This window comes from Euleptes europaea, chromosome 1 (assembly GCF_029931775.1).
Source record: "Euleptes europaea isolate rEulEur1 chromosome 1, rEulEur1.hap1, whole genome shotgun sequence".
NCBI classification, from domain to species: domain Eukaryota; kingdom Metazoa; phylum Chordata; class Lepidosauria; order Squamata; family Sphaerodactylidae; genus Euleptes; species Euleptes europaea.
Window position 1 is genome coordinate 178,526,723 of NC_079312.1, and position 26,663 is coordinate 178,553,385.

Sequence of the window (26,663 nt, forward strand, 5' to 3'; positions counted from 1 at the left end):
GTGGTTAAGAGTGGTGGACTCTAATCTGGAGAAGCGGCTTTGATTCCCCACTCCTCCACATGAGCGGCGGACTCTAATCTGGAGAACCAGGTTGGTTTCGCCACTCCTCCACATGAAGCCTGCTGGGTGACCTTGGGCTAGTCACAGCTCTCTTGGAGCCCTCTCAGCCCCACCTACCTCACAGGGTGTCTGTTGTGGGGAGGGAAGGTGACTGTCAGCCGGTTTGATTCTTCCTCAAGTGGTAGAGAAAGTCAGCATATAAAAACCAACCCTTTTTCTTCTTCTTCGGTTGAGGTGGGGGTGGGGGGAGATGCAGCAAAGATCCATGCTTCCACTGGCAGAAGTTCGAAACCAACCCTTAATGGTTTGGCTTGCTTATTGTACCATTGTTGATTGTTTTGTGTAAGACACCCAAAAAGCCAAAATTTCCTGGCTGAGAGTGCAGGTAATAAGGGCCTAGAATAAATAAATATTAAACTTGGCTTACAGGCGATTAATAATATCGAGCAATGAAGCTCCCCCCGTTAGGTTCATGAAAAGAGACAACGCAATCACAGGCAAATAGGATGCTCTTTGTCCACACTGGAATGGACTTCGGGTTAAATTAGGGTTGCCAGCTCCAGGTTGGGAAATACCTGGAGATTTTGGGGGTGGAATCTGAGGAGGGCGGGGTTTGGGGCAGGGAGGGACTTCAGTGGGGTGTAATGCCATAGAGTCCCCCTTCCAAAGTGGCCATTTTCTCCAGGTGAACTGATCTTTGTCACCTGGAGATCAGTTGTAATAGCGGGAGATCTCTAGCCACCATCCGGAGGTTGGCAACCCTAGGTCAAACCTATTGGGGATCAACTGGATATGAGCTCACAGGCAGCAGAGGATAGGACTCGCAAGAATGGGTATAAATTACAGGCGGAAAGGTATCGGCTGGATATTAGGAAACCTTTTTTACAGTAAGAGTAGTTCAGCAGTGGAATCGGCTTCCTAGAGAGGTGGTGAGCTCTCCTTCCCTGGAGGTTTTTAAGGAGAGGCTAGATGGCCATCTGTCAACAACGCCGATTCTATAACCTTAGGCAGATGATGAGAGGGAGGGGACCTTGGGCAACTTCTGGGCATGGTGTAGGGGTCACTGGGGGTGTGGGGGGGGAGGCAGTTGTGAATTTCCTGCATTGTGCAGAGGGTTCGACTAGATGACCCTGGTGGTCCCTTCCCACTCTAAGATTCTAGGTCCTCTGCTGGTTTGCAAGACAATGGCTAGCCCTCATTGGGATGAGGCCAGCAGCCTGCTTGGAGTGGGCTGGTACTTCTGGGAAGAAAAGGTCCCGCATGGGGAAACGCCTCCTTCTCGGAACAGCCTGATTCATGCTGCTGTCAGTATGAGAGATCCAGGCCTTGGGTCCTCCCAGTCACCTGTCCTGTTTGCTTGTCCCAGAGCATGGCCCATCCTCCCCTCGGCCCCTCAACGATCCATCAGTGCCCTGGGACCCCCATCAAGCCCCTATTTGTGCCAACGATGCCCTGGGGCTGGGTCAAGCCAAGGGCGCGTCAGCGGAAATATGGGGGCCGCTAAGCTGTCCAGTCAACAAGAAGCAGAGAGCCCTTGACAAGGCGGTGATTGTTTGGGATTCGGATTCCAGAGGAGTGATGGCAGCTTAGGCCTCCGAGTGACCCGTTAAGAGCCCCCGTTCTTCCTGCCGGGCCCAGCCGAACTGTAAGGAGATGATATAGCAACGTATAGCCTTAGAGCAGCTCTCACATCACTGCGATTTCAAACTATGCCCACGAAGGGAAGGGGCCGTGGCTCAGCGGTCGGGAATCTGCTTGGCCTGCAGAAGGTCTCAGGTTCAATCCCCGGCCTCTCCAGTTAAAGGGGCCAGGCAAGGAGGTGATGTGAAAGACCCCTGCCTGAGACCCTGGACAGCAGCTGCTCGTCTGAGTAGACAATACTGACTTTGATAGACCAGGGGGATGTGGCTCAGTGGAAGAGCCTCTGCTTGGCATGCAGAAGGCCCCAGGTTCAATCCCCTGTATCTCCAGTTAAAGGGACCAGGCAAGTAGGGGATGGGAAAGACCTCTGCCTGAGACCCTGGAGACCTGCTGCCGGTCTGAGTAGACAATACTGACTTTGATGGACCAAGGGGATGTGGTTCAGTGGTAAAGCCTCTGCTTGGCATGCAGAAGGTCCCAGGTTCAAGCCCCGGCATCTCCAGTTAAAGGAGCTAGGCAAGTAGGTGGTGTGAAAGACCTCCGCCTGAGACCCTGGAGAGCCGCTGCCGGTCTGAGTAGACAATACTGACCTTTTTGGACCCAGGGTCTGATTCAGTATAAGGCGGTTTCATGTGCTCATGTGTTCATGAGCTTCCTGCGAGTCATTTTTTGGGGAAAAAAACCTGGGCTCAACATATCTGCTTATGCGGTAGCTCAGTGGAAGATCTATTCCATAATATCCTGGCCTGCCGTGTTTACACCGAGCCTCAGAATACGTTCCTGGCAAATATTCTTTCCACTTTCTATTTATTATCTGATGCTGATAAACTAATTTTTCTTGCTTTCCAATACTGACCCTTTTGTTTCCCGGAAAATGGCACTTTATGGCCTCGCGGCCAGGAAAATCCGGGCACAAAAAAGCCAGTGAACGAGGAAAGGAGCCAAATTGGGGTACTTTAATCTTACAACTTTTAATGGTTTTATATATATCTTAAGTTGTTGTAATATTGTCTTGATTGTAAAGGCCTATGGCCACACACTGGCTGACAAAAGGGTACCTTGGCCATCTTCTGGGTTTGGAGTAAGGTCACTGGGGGTGTGGGGAGGGGAGATAGTTGTGAATTTCCTGTATTGTGCAGGGGGTTGGGCTAGATGACCCTGGTGGTCCCTTCCAACTCTATGATTCTGTGATTCTGTGACTGACAGTAAGGAGAGCATCCATTCTCCGTAGACGGCCCCATAAGATAGCCATGCTGTCCCTCGGCCCACCCAAGAGGAGGGAACCACTCGGAGGGAAAGGATTGAAATCCAGATTGAATCCTGGTCGAATGTCTTCCCTCCCTGCTACAAGACGCTAAACGGGCGTGACGGGTGATCTTCTCCTATGTGAATTCAAATTCACAAGCGCCAGGGAGACCTCCTGCCAGGTGTCTGATTCCCATGGCTCGGGACGGGCTGTCTCCTTAAATCTAACAGCCTACCACATGATGAAACGTGACGTGGCGCAGTATGCCCGCAACCTCGTTTACCACTGGGAAGCAGCTAAAAATGCTTCGCTGTGGCTCGATTTTGATCGGGCTCGGACAACAGAGGCTGTTTCATGGGAGGAGGAGGAAGAGGAAGAGGAAGACGAGGAAGAGGAGGATGAGGAAGAAGAGGAAGAAGAAGAAGAAGAGTTGGTTTTTATATGTCGACTTTCTCTACCACTTAAGGCTGTCCTCGACGAGAGCCAGGGCCTTTTCGGTGCTGGCACCAGCCTGGTGGAATGCTCTGACTGGTGACATCTGGGCCCTGTGGGACCTTAAAGAGTTCCACAGGGCCTGCAAGACAGAGCTTTTCCACCAGGCCTATGGCTGAGGACAGCTGCGAATATCATCTGCTGGCCTCCCTATTATTTGTCTAATACCCCAGGTGTCCCGTCCCTCTGGAATGTATCCTTCGTAGGATGCCTTTCAAAGGCGTGTGGTTCCTAGGGTTGCCAGATACCCCCTGGCCACTGGCAAGGGTGTGTGAAGGAGGGATGGTTGCCAACTCCAAGTTGGAAACTCCTAGAGATTTGGGGATGGCGCCTGGGGAGGACAGAGACCCAGGTCCCACCTGCCGGTTGGCATCCCTAGGTTGGACAGAGAATGACTCCTGTCCCTGACCCATTATTTTAGAAGTCTCCGTTCGCTATCAAAGGGAAAGGGGGCTGCAGTAAAAAAAAACACCACTCCAAGGGACGGTGGAAGACGATTCTTTTCCAGTGACCTTTGCAGGGTATAATGCCATAGAGTCCACCCTCCAGAGCATCCATTTTCTCCAGGGGAACAGATCTGTGTAGTCTGGAGATGAGCTGTAATTAGGGTTGCCATCTCCAGGTAGTAGCCGGAGATCTCCCTCTATTACAACTGATCTCCAGCCGATAGAGATCCATTCCCCTGGAGAAAACGGCCAATTTGGCCATTGGACTCTATGGCCTTGAAGTCCCTCCCTTCCACAAACCCCGCCCTCCTCAGGCTACGCCCCAAAAACCTCCCGCTGGTTGCCAAGAGGGACCTGGCAACCGCAGCTGTAATTCCGGGGGATCCCCAGGTCCCACCTGCAGGCTGGCATCCCTAGGCCACAGAATCCACCCTCCAAAGCATCCATTTTCTCCAGGGGAATTGATCTTTGTAATCTGGAGATGAGCTGCAATTCCGGGGAGATCCCCAGGCCCCACCCGGAGGCCGGCACCCCCACTCACGCCTCTCCTTTGCCTCCGGATTCATCCCGGCAGGTGCCGCGGGGAGAGGACATGCGGCTGCTCGGCAGGCAAATAAGCGACATGAAAAGAAAGGGCAGGGCAATGAGTCACCGCATGTCTGGTTACGGGGCGAGAAACGCAGGTGCACGCTCGGGGCACCGAACCCGTAGCTGCAAAGGCTGGGCCAGGCCCGGGGCGGCTCAGGGCGAACCCCGGGCCCGGCCGTAGCTGGTGAGAAAAGAATCTCGGCACGCACGCGACCGTGCTCTGCAACGCAGGAGATTAAAGGCGTCTCCTGGCCCCCTTTCTTGCGGCATCGGGAGAAGCAGGGGACAATGCAGCCGAAGGGGAAACAAAGAGCCCTTCACAGGGAGGGAAGAGACCCCTTGTGTGGGTCGGAGAGGGAGTCTCGCAAGGGCTTGAGTGGGGGTGTTGTCAAAGCAGGGAGATCAGAAAGCCGGGGTCAGGACCCCGGGCAGTGCCGCGGCGGGAGGGACCTTTCCCTCCACCCTGCCGCCGGAGCCACAGGCGAGGGGGATTGATGGGGAACATGCCAGGCCATCGTTTCGCGTTGCTCAGCAACAAATAGCTACCCGTCCACTCGCCCCCCCCCCCTACCACCACCACCACCGTCGCCCCCCTAGCCCTGCCTCGGACAGATTCCTCCTGTAAATCAATTGCCACCTGCTGCCCCCTCCCCAATTCCCTCCTGTCAGGAGGCAAGAGAGGCAGGCCGAGGGCAGCCGGGGTTAGCTCCCATTGCTCCGGCGGAAAGGGGGAAGGCCTGGTTAATTAATAAAGGTGGGCGCTGGGACCCGATTCCCCGGGAAGGCTGCCAACCTCCAGGCAGGGCCTGGAGATCTCCCGGAATTACAACTGATCTCCAGATTACAGAGATCAGTTGCCCTGGAGAAAATGGATGCTTTGGAGCAGCGTTCCTCAACCAGGGTTCCGCGAGAAATCGCCAGGGGTTCCGCGAGAAATAGTGATGAATAGGCTAATCATATGTAAATCATATGTAAATCGTATGTAGGGGTTCCCGGAGACATTAATATTATTTCAAGGGTTCCGCAAGGGTAAAAAGGTTGAGAAACGCTGCTTTGGAGGGTGGACTCTATGGCCTTATACCCAGCTGAGGTTCCTCCCTTCCCAAAAGCCGGCCTCCAAAAACTCCAGGAATTTCCCAACCCTGAGGTTGCCAACCTCCAGGTGGGGCCTGGAGATCTGCTGCTATCGCAATCGATCTTGAGACGACGTTGATCAGTGTCCCTGGAGAAAATGGCAGCTTTGGACGGTGGATTCTTATGGCATTATGCCCCGCTGAGGTCCTTCGCCCCCAAACCCTGCCGTCTTCAGGCTCCACCCCCAAACCTCCAGGAATTTCCTAACCCAGAGCTGGCAACCCTAAGCTCCATTGGAATGAGAGAGAAAAACACAAGAACTGAATAGTGCTTCGCGGGGGGCACCCAAATTGGTCTTTTTTCTATAGATGGAAAAACCGATCCATTTATATGACTTGGGTTGGGGCAGGGAAAGAGATCCGGGGTTCTCTTCCGTGGCCTTTTTCTGGGACTGGGCCTTCAATTTAGGGCCAGAAGGGGAAGAGCCGGCCAGCAAACGGGTCCTTTGGCAAAGCTGGCCAAGATATAATTTTTCTGGCGAGGAATTCAAAAAGCAAATCATTGCCCTAATACCGGGATTATGAGTTCTACCCGCCCCCTGCTATTATTAGGCTAATGAAAACGCTAATTACCAAGCGTCTCCCTAATAAGGGAGCCAAACAAACAGCCATAGGGCGTCTCACGTTGCCAAAATAAACATCAGATGGGGAAATTACTCCCCGCTCCAAACTCCAGAAATTCAAAATTGCAAAGTGGTTTGACAGGAGATTTGGGGTTATTTCACTCCCCGGGATACAATTCCCATTCATGTTTATTACTGTGGCTCTGGGGACTTCCCCTAATCTCACAGGGCAGAAAATGTCATTGATTTCTATTCAGTTTCCTAAATACCCAGTTGATTGGTACGGGGTGTGTGTGTGTGGTTGTTCAACTGCTTGGGCCTCCGGTCTGGTAGGAACCCAGGAGTTGCGGTTTGGTTTATCGGAGAGATGTCAGTGAACGTCTGAGCGAATTTCTGAGCTCAGCAACATTCGGATCGGCACATTAGAAGAAGAAGAAGAAGAGCTGGTTTTTATATGCCGACTTTCTCTACCACTTAAGGAAGAATCAAACCGGCTTACAATCTCCTTCCCTTCCCCTCCCCACAACAGACACATTTGTGAGGTAGGTGAGGCTGAGAGAGCTCTAAGAGAACTGTGACTAGCCCAAGGTCACCTAGCTGGTTTCATGTGTAGGATTGGGGAAACCAACCTGGTTCACCAGATTAGTCTCCACCGCTCATGTGGAGGAGTGGGGAATCGAACTCAGTTCTCCAGATCAGAGTCAACCGCTCCAAACCACCGCTCTTAACCACTAAACCATGCTGGCTCTCTTAGGAGATCTGTTGACTCCCACTCCAGGCCCTTTCCAGATTTTTGACACAGGGCTCTGGAATAGGGACAAGAACAACATCTGGACAAGAACCACATCTGCCCAAACATGGGCTTTCTTTGTAGTGGCCCCCCATTCTGTGAAATGGCCTGCCTGAGGTTAGGAAGACCCCACACATACACACACGGGTTCTCCCCAAATTGACACTGATCTCCACACTAAGGAGTTCAGCTCCCTTGGAGGAAATGGAAGCTCTGGAGGGAGGGCTCTATGGTGTACCATAGAGTCTAAGAGTAGCATCCTTGCTGGGCTTCCCTAAACTCCACCCTCGCCACGCTCCTCCCAGGAATCTCCCAACCCAGAGCTGGCAACCCCACTGTGGGACCATCTCTGACAATCCCTTGTCAAACGATGCCCTTTGGCCTTTTGACAGCGTAGTGACCGGGGAGGGGGGAGGAATGCGTAGGTATATACACATTTGCCATGGGTGTGAACCTTCCGGATTTCAGCTCTCAATCAGGAATTTCCCAGACAAGGAAACGCCTCTATACAAGCCCCTCATCTTGGAATTATTGTCCCCCCACCTTGGAATCCAAGAAGAATCCAAGGGAGTTGAGGAAGATGGGTGTTTTACTGTACCTAATACTGGGTGTCTTGGTCTTCAGCGCTATGGAAGGATCCACGCTGGTATTGGCCGCCCTGGGTGGGGGTCACAGGGCCTGAGGAGGTCAGGAAGACCCCACACACACACAGCATGGTGTAGTGGTGAAGAGTGTCGGACTAGTATCTGGGATACCAAGGTTCAAATCCCCCATTTGTGCCATGGAAGCTCGCTGGGTGACCTTGGGCCAGTCACACACACTCAGCCTAGCCTACCTCACAGGGTTGTTGTGAAGAAACATGGAGGTAAGAAGAAGAGTTGGTTTTTACAAGCCAACTTTCTCCACCGCTTAAGGAAGAATGAAACCGGCTTGCAGTCACCTTCCCCTCCCCACAACAGACACCCTGTGCGGGAGGTGGGACTGAGAGAGCTGTGACTAGCCCAAGGTCACCCAGCTGGCTTCGCGTGTAGGAGCGGGGAAACCAACCTGGTTCACCAGTTTAGCGTCAGCTGCTCATGTGGAGGAGAGGGGAATCGAACCCGGCTCTCCAGATCAGAGTCCGCCGCTCCAAACCACCGCTCTTAACCACTACACCATGCTGGCAAGGGAATGATGTAAGCCCCTTCAGGTCCCCATGGGGGAGAAAGGCAGGGTATAAATGAAATAAATAAATAAATAAAACTTGGGGCCAACGGTGGCATTCAACTTTCTCCACAACTAGCCTTACCCTGTTTGCACACGGAGAGGATAAGCCCTGGTTCCTTTCCAAAATGAAAGCTCAACTCGAGGTTATACTCCTTAACCTAGCCTTTACCCCTATTCCCAGGTGTAGTTAGCCAGGGGCGAAGTAAGGCCACTCTGCGCATGTTTCGAGGTGTTCTCTTTTCATTAGGGTCTCGCTCGGCTGGGCTCGGGTTCTGCAAGTGGAGCCCGCGAGAGCCAGGCCAAAGACAAGGGTTGTACGTAGACCCACCTGTTCTCCACCAATAACTCCCTAGATGAACCACACACCCCCTGCAGCATTCAAAGCCTTAGGCGCACTTCCACATCCTGCATTAGTTAAATTGTGGAACTCCCTGCCCCAGGATGTGGTGATGGCAGCCAACTTGGAAGGCTTGAAGAGGGGAGTGGACATATTCCTGGAGGAGAGGGCGATCCATGGCTACCAGTCCAAATGGATACTAGTAACGGTGCATACCTATTCTCTCCAGGATCAGAGGAGCATGATTATTCTATTAAGGTGCTGTGGAACTCAGGCAGGATAATGCTGCTGCAATCATTTCGCTTGTGGGCTTCCTAAAGGCACCTGGTTGGCCCCTGTATGAACAGATGGCTGGACTTAATTGGCCTTGGTCTGACCCACCAGGGCTTTCCTTATGTTCTTATGGAGGATGGCTATCAAATGGATACTGGTCATGATGCATGCCTATTCTCTCCAGGATCAGAGGAGCAGGCCTATTATTTTGGGTGCGGTGGAACACAGGCAGGATAATGCTCCTGCAGTTGTCTGGTTTGTGGGCTTCCTGGAGGCACCTGGTTGGCCACTGTGTGAACAGACTGCTGGACTTGATGGGCCTTGGTCTGATCCAGCAGGGCCTTTCTTATGCATGCACAGCAAATTGGGCATGGAATAAGGAGATTACAACTGACCTCACCCAGTACAAATCAGTGCTGTATGCTCTCAGGTAGCACGCAACACACAAATCTACAATGCAAAACATCTGCATGCAATTGCTCAAAAGAGAGGGACCTGGGATTATTTGAATTCACTGACCTCACAACCAGGTTAGTAGTTTCTCAGTGGTGAGATTAAGGCACCCTTACTGATTTGCATGAGCATGAAGCTGCCTTGTACTGAATCAGACCCTTGGACCATCAAGGTCAGTATTGTCTGACTGGCAGCAGCTCTCCAGGGTCTCAGGCGGAGGTCTTTCACATCCCCTGCTGCCTGGTCCCTTTAACTGGAGATGCCGGGGACTAAACCTGGGACCTTCTGCATGCAAAGCAGAGCTTCTTCCACTGAGCCACAGCCATTCCCCAAATGTATCCTCTTCCACTCCCAATGACAAGCCCCGGCATTGCAAACTCAGGGTAGCAACCTCCAGGTGGGGCCTGGAGATCTCCTTGAGTTACAGCTGATCTCCAGACTACAGAGACCCCTTTCCCTGGAGATAAAAGAATCAGAAGGTGGGCTGTATGGCATTATACCCTGCTGAGGACCCTCTCTCCCCAAACCCTACCCAGGCACCACTCCCAAATCTTCGGGAATTTCCTGACCCAGAGTTGGCAACTCTCTATTAAGAGCCAGTGTGGTATAGGGGTTGAGAGCAGTGGACTCTAATCTGGAGAACCGGGTTCGATTCCCCACTCCTCCACGTGAGCGGTGGACTCTAATCTGGTGAACCGGGTTGGTTTCCCCACTCCTCCACATGAAGCCAGCTGGGTGACCTTGGGCTAGTCACAGCTCTCTTCAAGCTCTCTCAGCCCCACCTACCTCACAAGGTGTCTGTTGTGGGGAGGGGGAGGGAAGGCGATTGTAAGCCGGTTTGATTCTCCGTAAAAGGGAGAGAAAATCGGCATATAAAAACCAACTCTTCTTATTATTCTTATTCTTCTCATAAGAAAGGCCTTGCTGGATCAGACCAAGGCCCATTAAGTCCAGCAGACTCTAATCTGGAGAACCGGGTTTGATTCCCCACTCCTCCACATGAAGCCAGCTGGGTGACCTCGGGCCAGTCACAGTTGGGCTAGTCACAGTTCTCTTTGAGCTCTCTCAGCCCCGCCTACCTCACAGGGTGTCTGTTATGGGGAGAGGAAGGGAAGGAGATTGTCAGCCGGTTTGATTGTCCTTAAAAGGTTACATAAAATCAGCAAATGAAAGCCAACTCTGCTTCTTGTTCTATTGCAAACAGATTTCCAGGCCAGCGTGGGGGGGGGGGGGAGAGACTGTTGCTCAATTTAAGCCCTGCTGCACGCTCAGTGAATAACACTCTTTAGCATCCCGGCGCATGTCTGGCACTACACACCATATAAGCATCCTGATACAAAAACACAGCCCCAACAAACTTCTGTGTAATATGACTATGAGACATGTAAGACTCCTTCGCTTGCATGCCCAGACACACAACATTTCTCGTGCACTAACACTCCACAACACAACCCTCCGGCATGCACTACTTACCCACTACTAACACAAGTTACTCATGAAGCTCCCTTCTACTGAATCAGACCTTTGGTCCATCAAAGTCAGTATTGCCTACTCAGACCGGCAGCTGCTCTCCAGGGTCTCAGGCAGAGGTCTTACACATAAACAACTACCTGGTCTTTCTAACTGGAGATGCCAGGGATTGAACCTGGGACCTTCTGCATGCCAAGGGAATGCTCAGCCTCTGAGCCACGGCCCCTCCCCTAAAACACATGAAGATCCCTTGGTCCATCAAAGTCAGTATTATCTACTCAGATCGACAGCGGCTCTCCAGAGTCTCAGGCCGAGGTCTTTCACATCAACTACTTGCCTAGTCCCTTTAACTGGAGATGCCGGGGATTGAACCTGGGACCATCTGCATGCCAAGCAGAGGCTCTGCCACTGAGCCCCTCCCCAACACATGAAGCTGCATTATATTGAATCAGACCCTTGGTCCATCAAAGTCAGTATTGTCTACTCAGACCAGCAGGAGCTCTCCAGGGTCTCAGTCAGAGGTCTTACACATAAACAACTACCTGGTCTTTCTAACTGGAGATGCCGGGGATTGAACCTGGGACCCTCTGCATGCCAAGCAGATGCTCTGCCACTGAGCCATGGCCCCTCCCCTAAAACACATGAAGCTGCCTTCTACTGAATCAGACCCTGGGTCCGTCAAAGTCAGTATTGTCTACTCAGACTGGCAGTGGCTCTCCAGGGACTCAGGCAGGGGTCTTTCACATCACCTACCTGCCCAGTCCCTTTAACTGGAGATGCCGGGGGTTGAACCTGGGTCCTTCTGCATGCTGAGCAGATGCTCTACAAACTGAGCCACAGCCCCTCCCCACAACCCACTGCTTACACAACCTGTATTTTATAGCAGTAGCCTCAGATCCGAGCCCTGAAAACACTGAGGCATTTTCCTTTTACGCAGACCTAGAATTCCCTCTCCCCCACACACCCGCGCACAGGGGTTGCACACAGACATGAACCTTCTGCACCCACAACAGCTCTCTGCGCACACCTTAACCAACAAAACCTTACAGATCTGACTCCTGGCTTTATCCCTGACCGGTGCTCAGAGCCAGATCCCGCACACAAACACACACAAAGCACGGCTGTCCCTCTCCGCTGCCCCTCCCGGTACGACACAGCACGTCGCCGACACACCCAGCGTCCTTCTCTCTCATACACACTCCAGTTCACAAACCTTCCACGCACCACCGACAGGGTGGGGATTCCCTTCCATAGTCCCCCAAGCGCAAAAAAATGAGACTCTGCTGTCCAAAACAGGAAGTCAGAGGAGACCCCTGTAAAATAGAAAAGCCAACCCCCCCAGACACTTTATATTACTTGTTCTTTGACCCCTACAGTCAAACGCCTTGTACTTAAAAAAATAGCACATGCCTTATTTTGTATTCCACAGTCCATTTATGCCTGGGAGGTTTTGCCTCGGATTTGCCGCGCTCTAGATGCCGATTTTCCCCATCTAAATTCTCAAAACTCAACAATAAGCCCCCGTGCAGTGTTTTGAGAATTCGGATGGGGAAAATGGGCATCTAGAGAGTGGCAAATCCAAGGCAAAACCTGCCGTGCATAAATGGCCAGAGATGCATGGCTCAGCCCAAACATTCTGCTGCCTCCGACACCCAAAAATATTATGATCTGTGAAATAATCCACAGTTGGCGGCCTTTTCGTTGTCCGCCCTCCAATCCCGCCATGTAGGGTAGGCCCCGCCGGCCGGCCTGAGCGTAAATCTGGGCTTCCACGGGTGACCCAAAAATCCGCCTACTTGAGGCCCAGCGCCAACCGCCACACCCTTTTCATGCCCGCTGAATGGCCAGAATGCCGTATATTCCCATCACCCACACCTTCCCACATCAGCCTGGCCGACACACAAAGCTTCCCTTTCCCACACACCACAGGGCCGCAACTTGAACCCACACCCACACATTTACCACATTCCCCTCGGTGCATGCATGCACAGACCGTGCCATGCACCGTTCAGTTGCCCTCTCCCTCCCAAGGACCCCCACCCCACCCCGCCTGTGGGAGAATCCCTCTCATGCGCAGCCCGCCCTGGGCAACCTTAGCGCCAGCCTCTCCTCACTGGTCTACACCGGTCTACTGGTCTACACCTGTGCCGAGGAACCCATCTTTCCAGACCGAGGGTCCCGATCCACCTCTCCTTCCTGCACGCGCGCCGGTCCCACCTGGTTCTTCCAGGCACTCCCAGGCCCCCCGCATGCATCATACTGGGACCTCTTAGGGACCCCCTATGGGAGATTCTAGGAAGACTGGGGGGGGGGTTGTGGGACCCATAGCGCCTGTGGCTTTAGCGCAACCTGCGCCCCCTCCCCTCTCCCCCACCCCTCTCCCCCACCCCTCTCCCCCACCCTGCCGCAGCCTCCGCCGGTCCTGCACACCTGCCCCGCATTCCCATGCATTGGCAAGGGGGGGACGCATTGCAAAGGGGGGACCCCCGCCCTCCCCACGTTCGCCTCTCCCCCCCCTCCCCAGTCGCCCCCTAGAATAAAAGCCCATTCGCTCTCCAACCAGCAGCACGCCTCCCACCACGCTGGAGCCGGGATCTAGAGATATATTATCCCCCCCTTGCAGATTTCTTAGAGGCGCCCCCCCATTCCTGGTAAGCGGGGGGGTCTGATTTCCCGGGGCGCCGGAGAGGAGGGGACCCCCCCCCACATTCTGCATCCAAGATTTGGGGGGAGCCTCCCCCTCCAGATTCCCCTCTTGCAGTTTCTTACCGGTGCCCCCCCCCAATTCCTTCTAAGCAAGGGGGGGCTGGTTTCCCGGGACGCCGGAGAGGAAGGGACCCCCACCCCACCCATTCTACATCCCTGATTTGGGGGGAGCATCCCCCCTCCCTCCAGATTCTGACAAAGGCTATGGGGGACACACCTCCTAGTGGGAAGGGGGCACCCCCCCCAAGATTGCTCCTCCTGCCCCCCCGGTTCTCCACCCCGCACAGGCGCGGGGGGGGGGTCCGCAAGCCGCCCGCCCCGGCTCCTACCTGGGCCGCGCCCGTCTCCGCCGCTGCTTCTGCCGCCGCTGCTGCTGCTGCAGCGCCTCTGATCGATGTGACATAATCGGCAGCCGCGGCGGCAGCAGCCAGGCCCCGCCCGCCCGGCCCCGCCCGGCCCCCGGCTCTCTCGCCCCCCCCGGCCCCCCCCCGCCACTCTGGCTCAGGCTGGGAAGGAGAGATCCGGCATCGCTTCCCCCCTCCCCTCCACTCCCCTCCCCAAAAAGAGATCCCTGCCGCAGAGAGAGTTTGGGAAGAGGAGGAGGAGGAGGAGAAGAGGAAGAAGAAAGAAGAAAGAAGAAAGAGAAGAGGAGGAAGAAGAGGAAGAAGAAGAGGAGGGGGAGGAGAGGAAGAAGGAAGGAGAAGAGGAAGAAGAGGAAGAGGAATGAAGAAGAGGAAGAAGAAGGAAGAAGGAGAAGAAGAGGAGGAGAAGAGGGAGAAGAGGAGGAAGAGGAAGGAAGAAGAAGAGGAAGAAGAGGAGGGGAGGAGAGGAAGAAGGAAGGAGAAGAGGAGGAGAGGAAAAAGAAGAGGAAGAGGAAGGAAGAAGAAGAGGAGGAAGAAGGAGAAGACGAGGAGGAGGAGGAGGAGAGGAAGAAGAGGAGGAAGAGGAAGGAAGAAGAAGAGGGAGAAGAGGAGGAGGAGGAGAGGAAGAAGAAGAAGGAAGGAGAAGAGGAGGAAGAAGAGGAGGAGGAGGAGGAGAAGAGGAAGAAGAAGAGGAGGAGGGTGACGACGACACAAAAAGAAAAAGAAGAATTGGGTTTTTATATGCCGATGTTCTCTCCCTTTTAAGGAGAATCAAACCGGCTTACAATTGCCTTCCCAAGGTCGGTGGGGCTGAGAGAGTTCGGAGAGAACTGTGACTGGCCCCAGGTCACCCAGCAGGCTTCATGTGGAGGGGTGGGGAATCAAACCCGGTTCTCCAGATTAGAGTCCGCCGCTCATGGGGAGGAGTGGGGCATCGAACCTGGTTCTCCAGATTAGAATCCGCCACTCATGTGGAGGAGCCAGGGAATCAAACCCGGTCCTCCAAGTTAGAGTCTGCAGCTCATGTGGAGTAGTGGGGAATGGAACCTGGTTCTCCAGATTAGAGTCCGCCACTCATATGTACGAGTGGGGAATTGAACCCAGCTCTCCAGATTGGAACCCACTGCTCCAAACCACCACTCTTAACCACTTCACCAGGCTGGAAACCCTGTTCAATCCATTGCAGGAGGTCAGGACGCCCGGGTTCCTTATTGACTGGCTGTTGGAAAAGGGAGGGAGGAGGGAGCAAGTTGGAACCGGAGTGGGGATGGGTGTGACCCAGGTGTCCTGGCTGGGTTCTCAGCTCTTGGAGTAGAGGCAGGACTCTTGAACACATGAAGCCGCCTTCTACTGAATCGGACCCTTGGTCCATCAAAGTCAGTCTTGTCTACTCAGACCGGCAGCGGCTCTCCAGGGTCTCAGGCAGGGGTCTTTCACTGCACCTACTCGCCTAGTCCCTTTAACTGAGATGCCGGGGATTGAACCTGGGACCTTCTGTATGTGTCAGGCAGATGCTCTACCACTGAGCCACGGCCCCTCTCCAAGGCTCTCGGTTAGGTCTTTCCCATCACCTACTTGCCTGGTCCCTTTAACTGGAGATGCCTGGGATTGAACATGGGACCTTCTGCATGCCAAGCAGATGCTCTACCGCTAAGCCATGGCCCCTTGGCCTCTTGACACTAGGGGTTCTGGCAAGGGAAAAGAGGGGGGGTCAGGATTTTTCTTCCACCCCCCTAAACCCCTCTGCACCACCACTGACTGGGGGGAGGTCAAAACCCCCTCCCCATATTGTCTGAGCTGTCTTTCTCTCTTACAGACAAGCACACACACACATGCACAAACAGACACGCCTCTCTTTGGAGGCGGCCCTGAAATGCATCTCCTGGCTGCGGGGGTGTCGTGTGTAACACATTTAGAATCCCTATCACTCAAAACTCAGGCTGCAGGGGCAAGGTCGCCCACAAAGGAGTCATACTGACCCCCCCTTCTTGTGCCAGGGGGCTCCGGGGCTAGCCTGCCCGCTGTATGTTACAGGGCATAGCAACACCTGGCAGAGAGAAATGGAGCTGAGCTCCTTTGGGATTCCGATGAGCAAAGCAGCCCCATACAGCAGGGAGAGGGGAAAAGAACCGAAGGGGGCAGCTCTTGGGGGCAGGGGACTGACGGACTGAGGGAAGGAGGCAAAATCAGAAAAGAGGGTGCGGTGGGCCAGGGCACGATGAGAAGAGGAGAGCCTCTGCTTGGCATGCAGGAGGGCCCAGGATAAATCCCTGGCATCTTCAGTTAAAAAGATTAGGTAGTAGGTGATGTGAAAGACCTCCGCCTGAGAACCTGGAGAGCTGCTGCCAGTCTGTGTAGACAATACTGACCTTGATGGATTGATAGTCTGACTGTGTGTTTGGGGAAGGGCGATGTCTCGGTGGTAGAACCTCTGCTTTGCATGCAGAAAGTCCCAGGTTCAATCCCTCGCATCTCTAGTTTAAAAGGACCAAGCAGTAGGTGATGTGAAAGGCCTCTGCCTGAGACCCTGGAGAGCTGCTGCCAGACTGAGGGGACAATGCTGACCTTGATGGACAAGAGGTCTGAATCAGTAGGGCTTCCCCTATGCCATGGCTCAGTGGCAGAGCCTCTTCTTGGCATGCAGAAGGTCCCAGGTTCAATCCCTGGCATCTCCAGTTAAAAGGCGATGTGACTCTGTCTGAGACCCTGGAGAGCTGCTACCAGTCTGAGTGAACAATTCTGACCTTAATGGAACGATCATCTGATTTACTATAATGCATCTTCATGTATTTGTGCTGATAGGGGAAGAATATAAGAAGAGCCCTGCTGGATCAGAGCAGTGGTTCATCTAGTCCAGCATCCGGGCTCACACTGAGGCCAACCAGTTCCTCTGGAGGTCCAACAACAGGGCACAGAGCTGAGGCCTTCCCTTGGTAAGAACACCAGAAGAGCCCTGCTGGATCAGACCAGTGAGGGTCCATCTAGTCCAGCATCCTGTTTCATGGAGAGGCTCACCAGTTCCTCTGGAGGTCCAGCAGCCGTGGTCTACGAGTGACTTTGGGCTATGTGACCACCAGCTTCATGGATCAGAAATGGACTGCAGGGACCCATGGATACAGAGAGTAGGCATGAGATCTAGAATCATAGAGTCAGAAGGGACCACCAGGGTCATCCAGTCCAACCCCCTGCACAATGCAGGAAATTCACAACTACCTCCTCCCACACACACACACCCCGTTACCCCTACTCCATGCCCAGAAGATGGCCAAGGTGCCCTCCCTCATGATCTGCCTAAGGTCACAGAATCAGCATTGCTGACAGATGGCCATCTAGCCTCTGCTTCAAAACCTCCAGGGAAGGAGAGGCTCACCACCTCCCGAGGAAGCCTGTTCCACCGAGGAACCGCTCTGACTGTTACAAAGTTCTTCCTAATGTCTAGACGGAAACTCTTTTGATTTAATTTCAACCCATTGGTTCTGGTCCGACCTTCTGGGGCAACAGGAAACAACTCGGCACCATCATCCTCTATCTGACAGCCCTTCAAGTACTTGAAGATGGTTATCATATCCCCTCTCAGTCTTCTCTTCTCCTCTTCAGGCAACTTGGAAGCTTGGATACCAACTAATTATCCCTCCCTCTCGTGATCTGCCTAAGGTCACAGAATCAGCATTGCTGACAGATGGCCATCTAGCCTCTGCTTAAAAACCTCCAGGGAAGGAGCACTCAACACCTCCCAAGGAAGCCTGTTCCACCGAAGAACCGCTCTGTTAGAAAGGTCTTCCAAGTGGTTCCCAACTTTTTTTGGCCATGTCCCACCTAAGCATCTCTAAAGTCCTGATGCCCCCCCTGTGCCATATAATTCTTATTATTCAAAAAGTGAACTCCTATTCAAGTGGAGGAAGTCTTAAAAGGCCATTAACCTGGTCTAAACAAGCTTTCAAATTGCCCCCTGTGGGGCCTGTGCCCCAGACGGAAACTCTTCTGATTTAATTTCAACCGGTTGGTTCTGGTCCGACCTTCTGGGGCAACAGAAAACAACTCGGTGCCCTCCTCTATACTGACAGCCCTTCAAGTACTTCAGCATCTCCTGGAAGCAGGAGCCCTTGGGACAAACACTTGCAATGTTTTCTCATTAAAGGGCCAAATTACATCGAAATCCAGAGCAAGAGACCAACAAAGAGCTGCCTGTGGGCATCAGTAAAAACTACACAACTTAGCATTACTGACAGGTTGAGTCTCCAGGTGGGGCCTGGAGATCTCCCAGAATTACAACTGACCTCCAACTGATCAGTTCTCCTGGAGGAAATGGCTGCTTCAGAAGGGAGACCCTATGGCATTATACCTGTTGAAGCCCCTCCCCTACCCAAAGCTCTCCCTTTCCAGGCTTCACCCCCAAATCTCCAGGAATTTCCCGACCTGGAGCTGGCCACCTTATTAAAGTTTCCGCAGCCCAAACGCTGGCTGCCGCGCTTCCTTTGTTAGGCACACACAAGGACTCGCGATAACTCATAAGTATTACAGAGGAGCACCCGCTCGATCGTTTTACTGGCATACACTTGCACATGGCTCACGCTTGAATTCCTGGCAACCGTTCCCCTCTCTCATTTTGCCTTTCTGGAAAGTATGTCTCAGAAGCCCTTGACACCCATAAAAATCTTTGCTTTCCATTCCTTTCACGTACTGGGCATCTACTGCCCCACTTTACACCTTGCAAGATTTTACGTATATATAATTTTAAGGCACATATTTGGTTCGGCACTGAGTCACATTTAGCTCTAGAGCATTGGTCCCGCCAAGCGATTTTAGGACGTGGGGGGGGGGGGGCAAGAAGGGCTTTTGCCCAGCTTCTGATCGAGTATCAGAGATATGATTGGCTGTGCAGATTTTTTTCCCCAAGTGTTGCTTTGGCAGCATCTGCCACCCCAGCACAAGGCTCTGCACTGGGTTGCTGAAATGCAGCTGCGGCAATCATTTTGTGGCTGGCTCCGCCTCCTGCGGCAGCCATTTTGTGGCAGCCATTTTGCTGCTGCGCTAGGGTGGCCAGGTCCCTCTTTGCCTCGGCATTGCAACCCTGGGCTTCCTTGGTGGTCTGTCATCCAAGTACTAACGTGGGCCGATCCGCCTTAGCTTAGGAAGAATTTTCTAACAGAGTGGTTCCTCAGTGGAACAAGCTTTCTCGGGAGGTGGTGAGCTCTCCTTCCCTGGAGGTTTTTAAGAAGAGGTTCAATCAATCAATCATTTATTTTACTGTCATTTGACCAAAAAAAAGAACAGATCTAATCAGGAGTAACATAAATTTACAATAAAAACAGTATCAATTAAGGTTAGATGGCCATCTGTCAGCAATGCTGATTCCATGACCTTAGGCAGATCGTGAGAGGGAGGGCATCTTGGCCATCTTCTGGGCACGGAGTAGGGGTCACTGGGGATGTTTGTGGGGGGGGGAGGTAGTTGTGAATTTCCTGCATTGTGCAGGGGGTTGGACTAGATGACCCTGCTGGTCCCTTCCAACTCTATGATTCTATTCTATGATTCTAAGATCTGACCAGGTCAGGCTAGCATGGGCCGTCCAGGTCAGGGCAAGCGGAAAGCTACAAGGCTAAAAAGAACTGCTGGCTCCTTGTGTCTCGGCCCATGAGGGCGTTTACCCCACAAGTCGCCGGCTGTCCCCTGCGAGCACGAAATTGCATATGGAGGGTCCGCTCATTTTAAAAGCAAGCTTCTTGTCCTCCAATCTGCTAAGAGAGACTCGCAAACCCCAGAGATCACAGCAACACAAACAGGATTTCCATTGGTTTAAATGGGGCACGGGTTCGTTTGCCCCATGACGCTCTTTTCTTTTCCCACTGACCAGCAAAAGCCATGGAAAAATTATGCTAAAACACAATCCTGTTTCATTATAGCTGCTGCAGCATTTTCATGTTCCGGCGCATGGCATGAATGGCCTTTGTGGTGCACACAAGACAAGTTAGAGGCGCTGAACCCTGACCTTAAACCCCCAGAGTGACGGCATATTTTCTTTTTAAAATCCCAGCTGCAATTTGCATATTAATCTGCAATCGCATTTCAGCTCTGGACAGCGAGCGTTTGGACAGCCGTCCGGCTCATATAAAAGGGTGGGACCTATTTTCGGCTAGGAACTCGATTGAAGCAAAGGATACGGTCACATGGCTTTGGACTGCCACTCAATTCAAAGGGCTCATTGCAAAAAGAAATAAAGGGCTTCTTGAGAGGAAGCGGTGACAGATTCAAAACTCGATAGGCACAGCCATCAGAAGTGGAAGAGGAGGGGCCGTGGCTCAGTGGTAGAGCATCTGTTTGGCATGCAGAAGGTCCCAGGTTCAGTCCCTGGCCTCTCTAGTTAAAAGGGACTAGGCAAGTAGGTGATGTGAAAGACCTCCGCCTGAGACCCTGGAGAGCCATGGAGAGGGGCCGTGGCTCAGTGGAAGAGCCTCTGCTTGGCATGCAAACGGTCCCAGGTTCAATCCCCAGCATCTCCAGTTAAAAGGATCAGGCAGTTGGTGATGTGAAAGACCTCTGCCCGAGATGCTGGAGAGCCGTTGCCGGTCTGAGTGGACAATACTGAACTCGATTGATAGGGTTGCCAACCAACTGATTAGGGTTGCCAGCTCCGGGTTGGGAAATACCTGGAGATTTGGGGGTGGAGCCTGAGGGGGTGGGGTTTGGAGAGCGGGGGGACTTCAATGCCGTAGTCCAATTGCCAAAGCGGCCATTTCGTCCAGGGGAATTGATCTCTGTCACCTGGAGATACTCACCATCAATTTTATTACTGTTTTAGTCACAGACCTTAACAATGTTCAGATTAAAACCATTCAAAATGTATAACCCACAATGCCCAGTTACATGAATAAAATTTTTACAGACAGCCACATATATACATATTGGTTACTGGATTGAATATTATAGTTCTCCTAAATTATTCTTTCTGTATCAACTTCGGAGTCTAATTTTCAACAAATTTCTTCCTTAGCTTAGAAGCTAACATGGTATAAAAGGCCACACTAAGCGTGATCTTTGAATTAACGTCTGCCACTAAAAATCTAACTCGACCCTCAACTGTATCTAATACATCAGGGATATGCTGGGTTAATTTAAAACGAATGGATTTGTAAAATGGGCAACTAAACAAAATACGTGGGAGATCCTCTATTGAACCTGAGGAGCAGGGACATAGCCTTAAATTATGAGGAATTTTTTTATATCTACCATGGGTGAATGCTGAAGGGCCTGGAGATAATAGCGGGAGGTCTCCAGCCACTACCTGGAGGTTGGCAACCCTACAACTGATGGTCGGAAACGGCATGCATAATCAACACAAAGACTGGAAATCGTCGGAGGGGTGACTGCAAGGGAAACAGCCACGCATAACAGACCTTGGTCTTGAAGTTCACTAGGTAAACTTGAGCCAATCCCTCACACTCCGCCTAGCCTACTTCACAGGGTCGTTGTGAGGATAAATCTTGTTCACCTCCCTGAGTAGCAGGAAGGAAGGTCAGGATAAACACGCACAAGAGAGATACTGCAGTGGAGTGGAGTCGACAGAGTGACGGACTAGGACCTGGGAGACCCAGGTTCGAATCCCCACTTGTGCCATGGAAGATCGCTGGGTGACCTTGGGCCAGTCACACACACTCAGCCTGACCTGCCTCACAGGGTTGGTTGTGAGGGGGAAAATGGAGGCAAGAAGAAGAGGATAAAATGGAGGAGAGGGGAATGATGTAAGCTGGTTTGGGCCCCCAATGGGGGAGAAGGTAAAGGTCCCCTGTGGAAGCACGGGGTCATTCCTGACCCATGGGGTGACGTCACATCCCGACGTTTACTAAGCAGACTTTGTTTACAGGGTGGTTTGCCAGTGCCTTCCCCAGTCATCTTCCCTTTACCCCCAGCAAGCTGGGTGCTCATTTCACCGACCTTGGAAGGATGGAAGGCTGAGTCGACCTTGAGCCGGCGACCTGAGACCGACTTCCGTCGGGATCGAACTCAGGTCGTGAGCAGAGCTTGGACTGCAATACTGCAGCTTAACACTGCGCCACGGGGCTCCTATGGGGGAGAAAGGAAGGTATAAATGAAGCAAATAAAGTAAATATAATAATAATAAAGATATGTACCCCTTCCAGGTGCTGCACCAGCATTCTAAAGCCGCGCATATGGTAACCTGGTTTAAACAAGATGCTAAAGTCACGGAGAGGTTATTTCGTTCCACAGGCATCTTACTTGAATCAGGCCCCAGTTGGGAGCAATAAAAAGATAAAAGGTTGATGTTTCTCAACCCTCCCCACCCCCCAATCACAACTTCCTTTTGTTCCTGTGGGTAACTGGTAAAGAAATCAAGAGTGTATGACCACTGAGAAAAAAGGGTGGCAGCTGATGTTTTTCTCAGTCATCTTCCTTTCTTGGGTTGGCACTTCCTGAATCAGATTCTACAGAATTTTCCAGAGGCCCCCACCGCTCTCAAAGAAAGAAGCCGAGAAAGACCTGCCCTATGGGGTGTGTGGTGTCTATATTGTACGCGTAGGGCTGCCAACCTCCAGGTAACAGCTGGAGATCTCCTGCTATTACAACTGACCTCCAGCCGACAGAGATCAGTTCCCCTGGAGAAAATAGCCACTTTGGCCATTGGACTTTATGGCATTGAAGTCCCTCCCCTCTCTAAACCCTTCCCTCCTCTGAATCCACCCCAGAAATCTCCAGGTATTTCCCCAACCTGGAGCTGGCAACTAGGGTTGCCAACCTCCAGGTACTAGCTGGAGATCTGCTATTACAACTGATCTCCAGCGGATAGAGATCAGATCACCTGGAGAAAATGGCCGCTTTGGCCATTGGACTCTATGGCATGGGAGTCCCTCCCCAAAAACCTCCTGCCGGTGGCAAAGAGGGACCTGGAAACTCTATGTATGCATTTGTCACCATTCTGTCAGCTGATTCTGTGACCTTAGGCAGATCGTGAGAGGAAGGGCATCTTGGCCATCTTCTGGGCATGGAGTAGGGGTCCATGGGGGTGTGGCGGGGAGGTAGTTGTGAATTTCCTGCATTGTGCAGGGGGTTGGACTAGATCCGTGTTGGCGAACCTATGGCACGCATGCCGACTCTGGCACGCGTAGCCCTCTCTGCTGGCACGCGTGGCTCCCGCCCCCTTCCCTGCACTCCCCGCCACCCAGCTGGGCAACAGGGGCTTTGAACCACTCCGCCGCGCGGAGCGGTTCAAAGCTCCCGCTTCCTTCCCTGCACAAAGTGTTGGCACTTTGCAATAAATAAGTGGGTTTTGGGTTGCAGTTTGGGCACTCGGTCTGCAAAAGGTTCGCCATCACTTGACTAGATGATCCCAGTGCCCCTTCCAATTCTATTATTCTATGATTTCAATGGAACAGTCTGTCCCCCAACCCCTCTGATATTTGTGGCGCATTGGTATAGTCTCAGGGGGCGGAGTCCCTGCTCAGTTAGTTAGCATTGCAGACTGCGCAAGCCCTTGCACTAAAACCAGTTGCTCCCATCCCTCTTCCTCCTCGCTAATAAACGGACGCTGTTTTGAACACACACCCGTCGCTGCACCGTCAATCTAAGAGCAGGATGCCAAGGGAAACCTTGTTCCACATCTGCAAGCAAAATAGGGTTGCCAACCTCCAGGAACTTGGAACACACATATACATAAAATACCACTGATGCACTGAATAGGATGGTTTGTATCGTTTCAAAAACGTGATTTCCAACAAACAATTCAAGTTATGCAGCAAAACAATCGATACAAGTTGCCACAACAATCTATGCACGTTTGCAAGGTTTCGTGAATTTTATCTTTGTTTCGCTGACTGCATTAGTTTCATTAGCTTGGCAACAGGAGCAAAATCTGAACGTCAAGATTTTCCCGTACAGTTGCAAAGACTTCTGATGAAGCTAATGCAATTAGCAAAACAAGGTTAAGATTCACAAAACCTTGCAAACGTGCACTGGTTGTTTTTTTGCAACTTGTATAGATTGTTTTGTTGCACAGCTTGAATTATTTGTTGGAAAGCACCTTTTTGAAATTATATGCACCATCATATTCAGTGTATCAGTGGTATTTTATGTATATGTGTGTTCCAGGTACCACTCAACCTCCAGGTACTAGCTGGAGATCTCCTGCTGTTACAACTGATCTCCAGCCAACAGAGATCAGTTCACCAGGAGAAAACGGCCGCTTTGGCCATTGGACTCTATGGCATTGAAGTCCCTCCCCTCCCCAAACCCCGCCCTCCTCAAGCTCCGACCCAAAAACCTCCTGCCGGTGGCAAAGAGGGACCTGGCAACCCTAAAGCAAAAGGAACCATCATAAGGGGTAAGGTTCAGATTGCCAGGTCTGGGTTGGAAAATACCTGGGGATTTTAGGGGTGGAGCCTGAGGAGGGTGGGGTTTGGAGAGGGGAGGGACTTCTATTGCCATTGAGTCCACTTTCCAGAGCAGCCATTTGCTCCAGCTGAACTGACCTCTGTCGCTGGGAGATCAGTTGTAATAGCAAGAGATCTCCAGCCACCACCTGGAGGTTGCCAACTCTTAGCAAGGTTGTCCCCTCAGGGGATGGGTGCTGGGTCCAATACAAGTGGATGCTGTGTGTGTGTGAGAGAGAGAGAGAGAGAGGGAGGGAGGGAGGGAGGGAGGGAGGGAACGATCTGAGCAATCGACAACGATGGCCTCCTTGGGAAGCCATCTGGGGATCAGCTGTGATCCCAGATCTCCATGCCCTACCAGGAGGTTGGTAACCCTGCTTTAGAACTACAACTTGAATAGGCTCTGCCCCAGCTGGAAGCATCACAGATCCAGGAAGTAGGGTTGCCAGCTCTAGGTTGGGAAACTCCTGGAGATTTGGAGGTAGAGCCTGGGGAGGACAGGGACTTCAGTAGGACACAATGCCGCAGAGTCCACCCCACCCCCCAACAAAAGCATCAATTTTCTCCAGGGGAATTGATCCGTGCAGTCTGGAGATGAACTGTATAATTCCAGGAGATATCCAGGCCCCACCTGGAGGCTGCCATCCCTACCCGGAAGCGATGGGTACACCTTGCTTGAGGTTTGGGGCACAGGCTTGGTTTGGGGTAAGGAAGGACGTGGTGATGGTGGCCAACTTGGAAGGCTTTAAGAGTGGAGTGGACATGTTCATGGAGGAGATGGGTATTCATGGCTACTAGTAGAAATGGCTGCTAGTCATGATGCATACCTATTCTCTCCAGGATCAGAGGAGCAGGCTTGTTATATTAGGTGCTGTGGAACGCAGGCAGGATGGTGCTGCTGCAGCTGTCTTGTTTGTGGGCTTCCTGGAGGCACCTGGTTGGCCACCGTGTGAACAGACTGCTAGACTTGATGGGCCTTGGTCTGATCCAGCAGGGCCTTTCTTACGTTCTTATGATGATGGGGTTCTCAATCACATGAGCATGCCTATTATATGCCTATTATATGAGGTGCTGTGGAACGCAGGCAGGTCAATGCTGCTGCAGACGTCTTGTTTGTAGGCTTCCTGGAGGCACCTGGTTGGCCCCTGTGTGAAGAGAGTGCTGGACTTGATGGGCCTTGGTCTGATCCAGCAGAGCCTTTCTTATGTTCTCATCTACAGCTGAGGTCTGTTCTTCACCTGCCCTTCAACAGCCAGGCAGTCGAAGAGGCGGGAGATGAGCACCGAGCTGTCAGCCACCACTGTTTACTGATGAAGATGCTCTTGGACACGCAAGCTGCACCAGCTGCATGCCTCCTCGTTCCCCAGCAGGAAGTACCCCCTGGCCCCCTCCGGCCACCCCCAGCGTTGGCGACTTCTCCTGGCACATCATATCATTTCAGAGCTTCATGCGCTCCACTGAAGCTGGGTGGTCGTGGATTCCTCCCGCTGACGAGCTGAGAAGCCCGAGTTGTCGCTGCCAGTCTCGGCGGGGGACACGCACGCACGGGTGGCTCAGGTTGCCAGCATTTTTTACTGACCCCTGTTCTTCCTGCGGCAGCACGAGCAGCGCATGCAAGAATGGCTCGGCCACATGCTGCGAACAGATTCTCCGGCTGGTTTCTGAGGTGCAAGCTGCCATCAAAGGTATCAACGCCATGCAGATAATTCCACCACCCACAAGCTGGCAACCCTACCCGAAGGAGAAGAAGAAGAAGAAGAAGAAGAAGGAGGAGGAGGAGGAGGAGGAGGAGGAGGAGGAGGAGAAGAAGAAGAAGAGTTGGTTTTATATGCTGACTTTCTCTATCACTTAAGGGAGAATCAAACTGGCTTACAATCACCTTCCCCTCCCCACAACAGACACCCTGTGAGGTAGGTGGGGCTGAGAGAGCTGTGACTAGCCCAAGGTCACCCAGCTGGCTTTGTGTGGAGGAGCGGGGAAACAAATCCAGTTCACCAGATTAGCCTCCACCGCTCCTGTGGAGGAGTGGGGAATCGAACCCGGTTCTCCATATCAGCCGCTCCAAACCACCACTCTTAACCACTACACCACTCTGGCCAGCGGGGTATAGTAGCGGGAGATCTCCAGCTAGTTCCTGGAAGATGGCAACCCTTCCCCCCAAACCTCCTGGAATTTTCCAGCTCATTGTTGGCAACCATATCCCTCTTTCCCACCATGACGCTTTTCCTCACCGCTACAAGAATTAAGTCTCCTCTCTCCATCACTCTCCAAGGAGGAGGGGGTGACTTTGCACGTTCACGATTGATTTCCCAGCTCCGGAACCACTGGCTTGTGAAAGACGAGGGGACGGAGAAAGCATCCCCCTGCTCCGATCCGAACAGGCACCCACCACGGGGACGCATCTCTGCAACCACCCTCTTCTAGCTCCCTAACGTGCACCCAGGGATGCCTGGAGGGAGGCTCCCAGACCAAGAATCAGGGGAGCATTTTGGGTCCAGCGCCAAAAGGATGCTGA

General features: G+C 52.5%; 1 protein-coding gene across 1 annotated transcript in view; it reads right to left on the bottom strand.

The window, feature by feature from the left end:
* The window catches only part of L1CAM (L1 cell adhesion molecule), a 110,192-nt gene extending 96,385 nt beyond the window's left edge, over positions 1–13,807 (bottom strand). Inside the window, exon 1 of the mRNA XM_056850328.1 lies at positions 13,734–13,807. Within this exon, the coding sequence (XP_056706306.1) occupies positions 13,734–13,807 (74 nt within the window). The remainder of the gene's footprint in view (positions 1–13,733) is intronic.
* Positions 13,808–26,663: the final 12,856 nt, after the last annotated feature.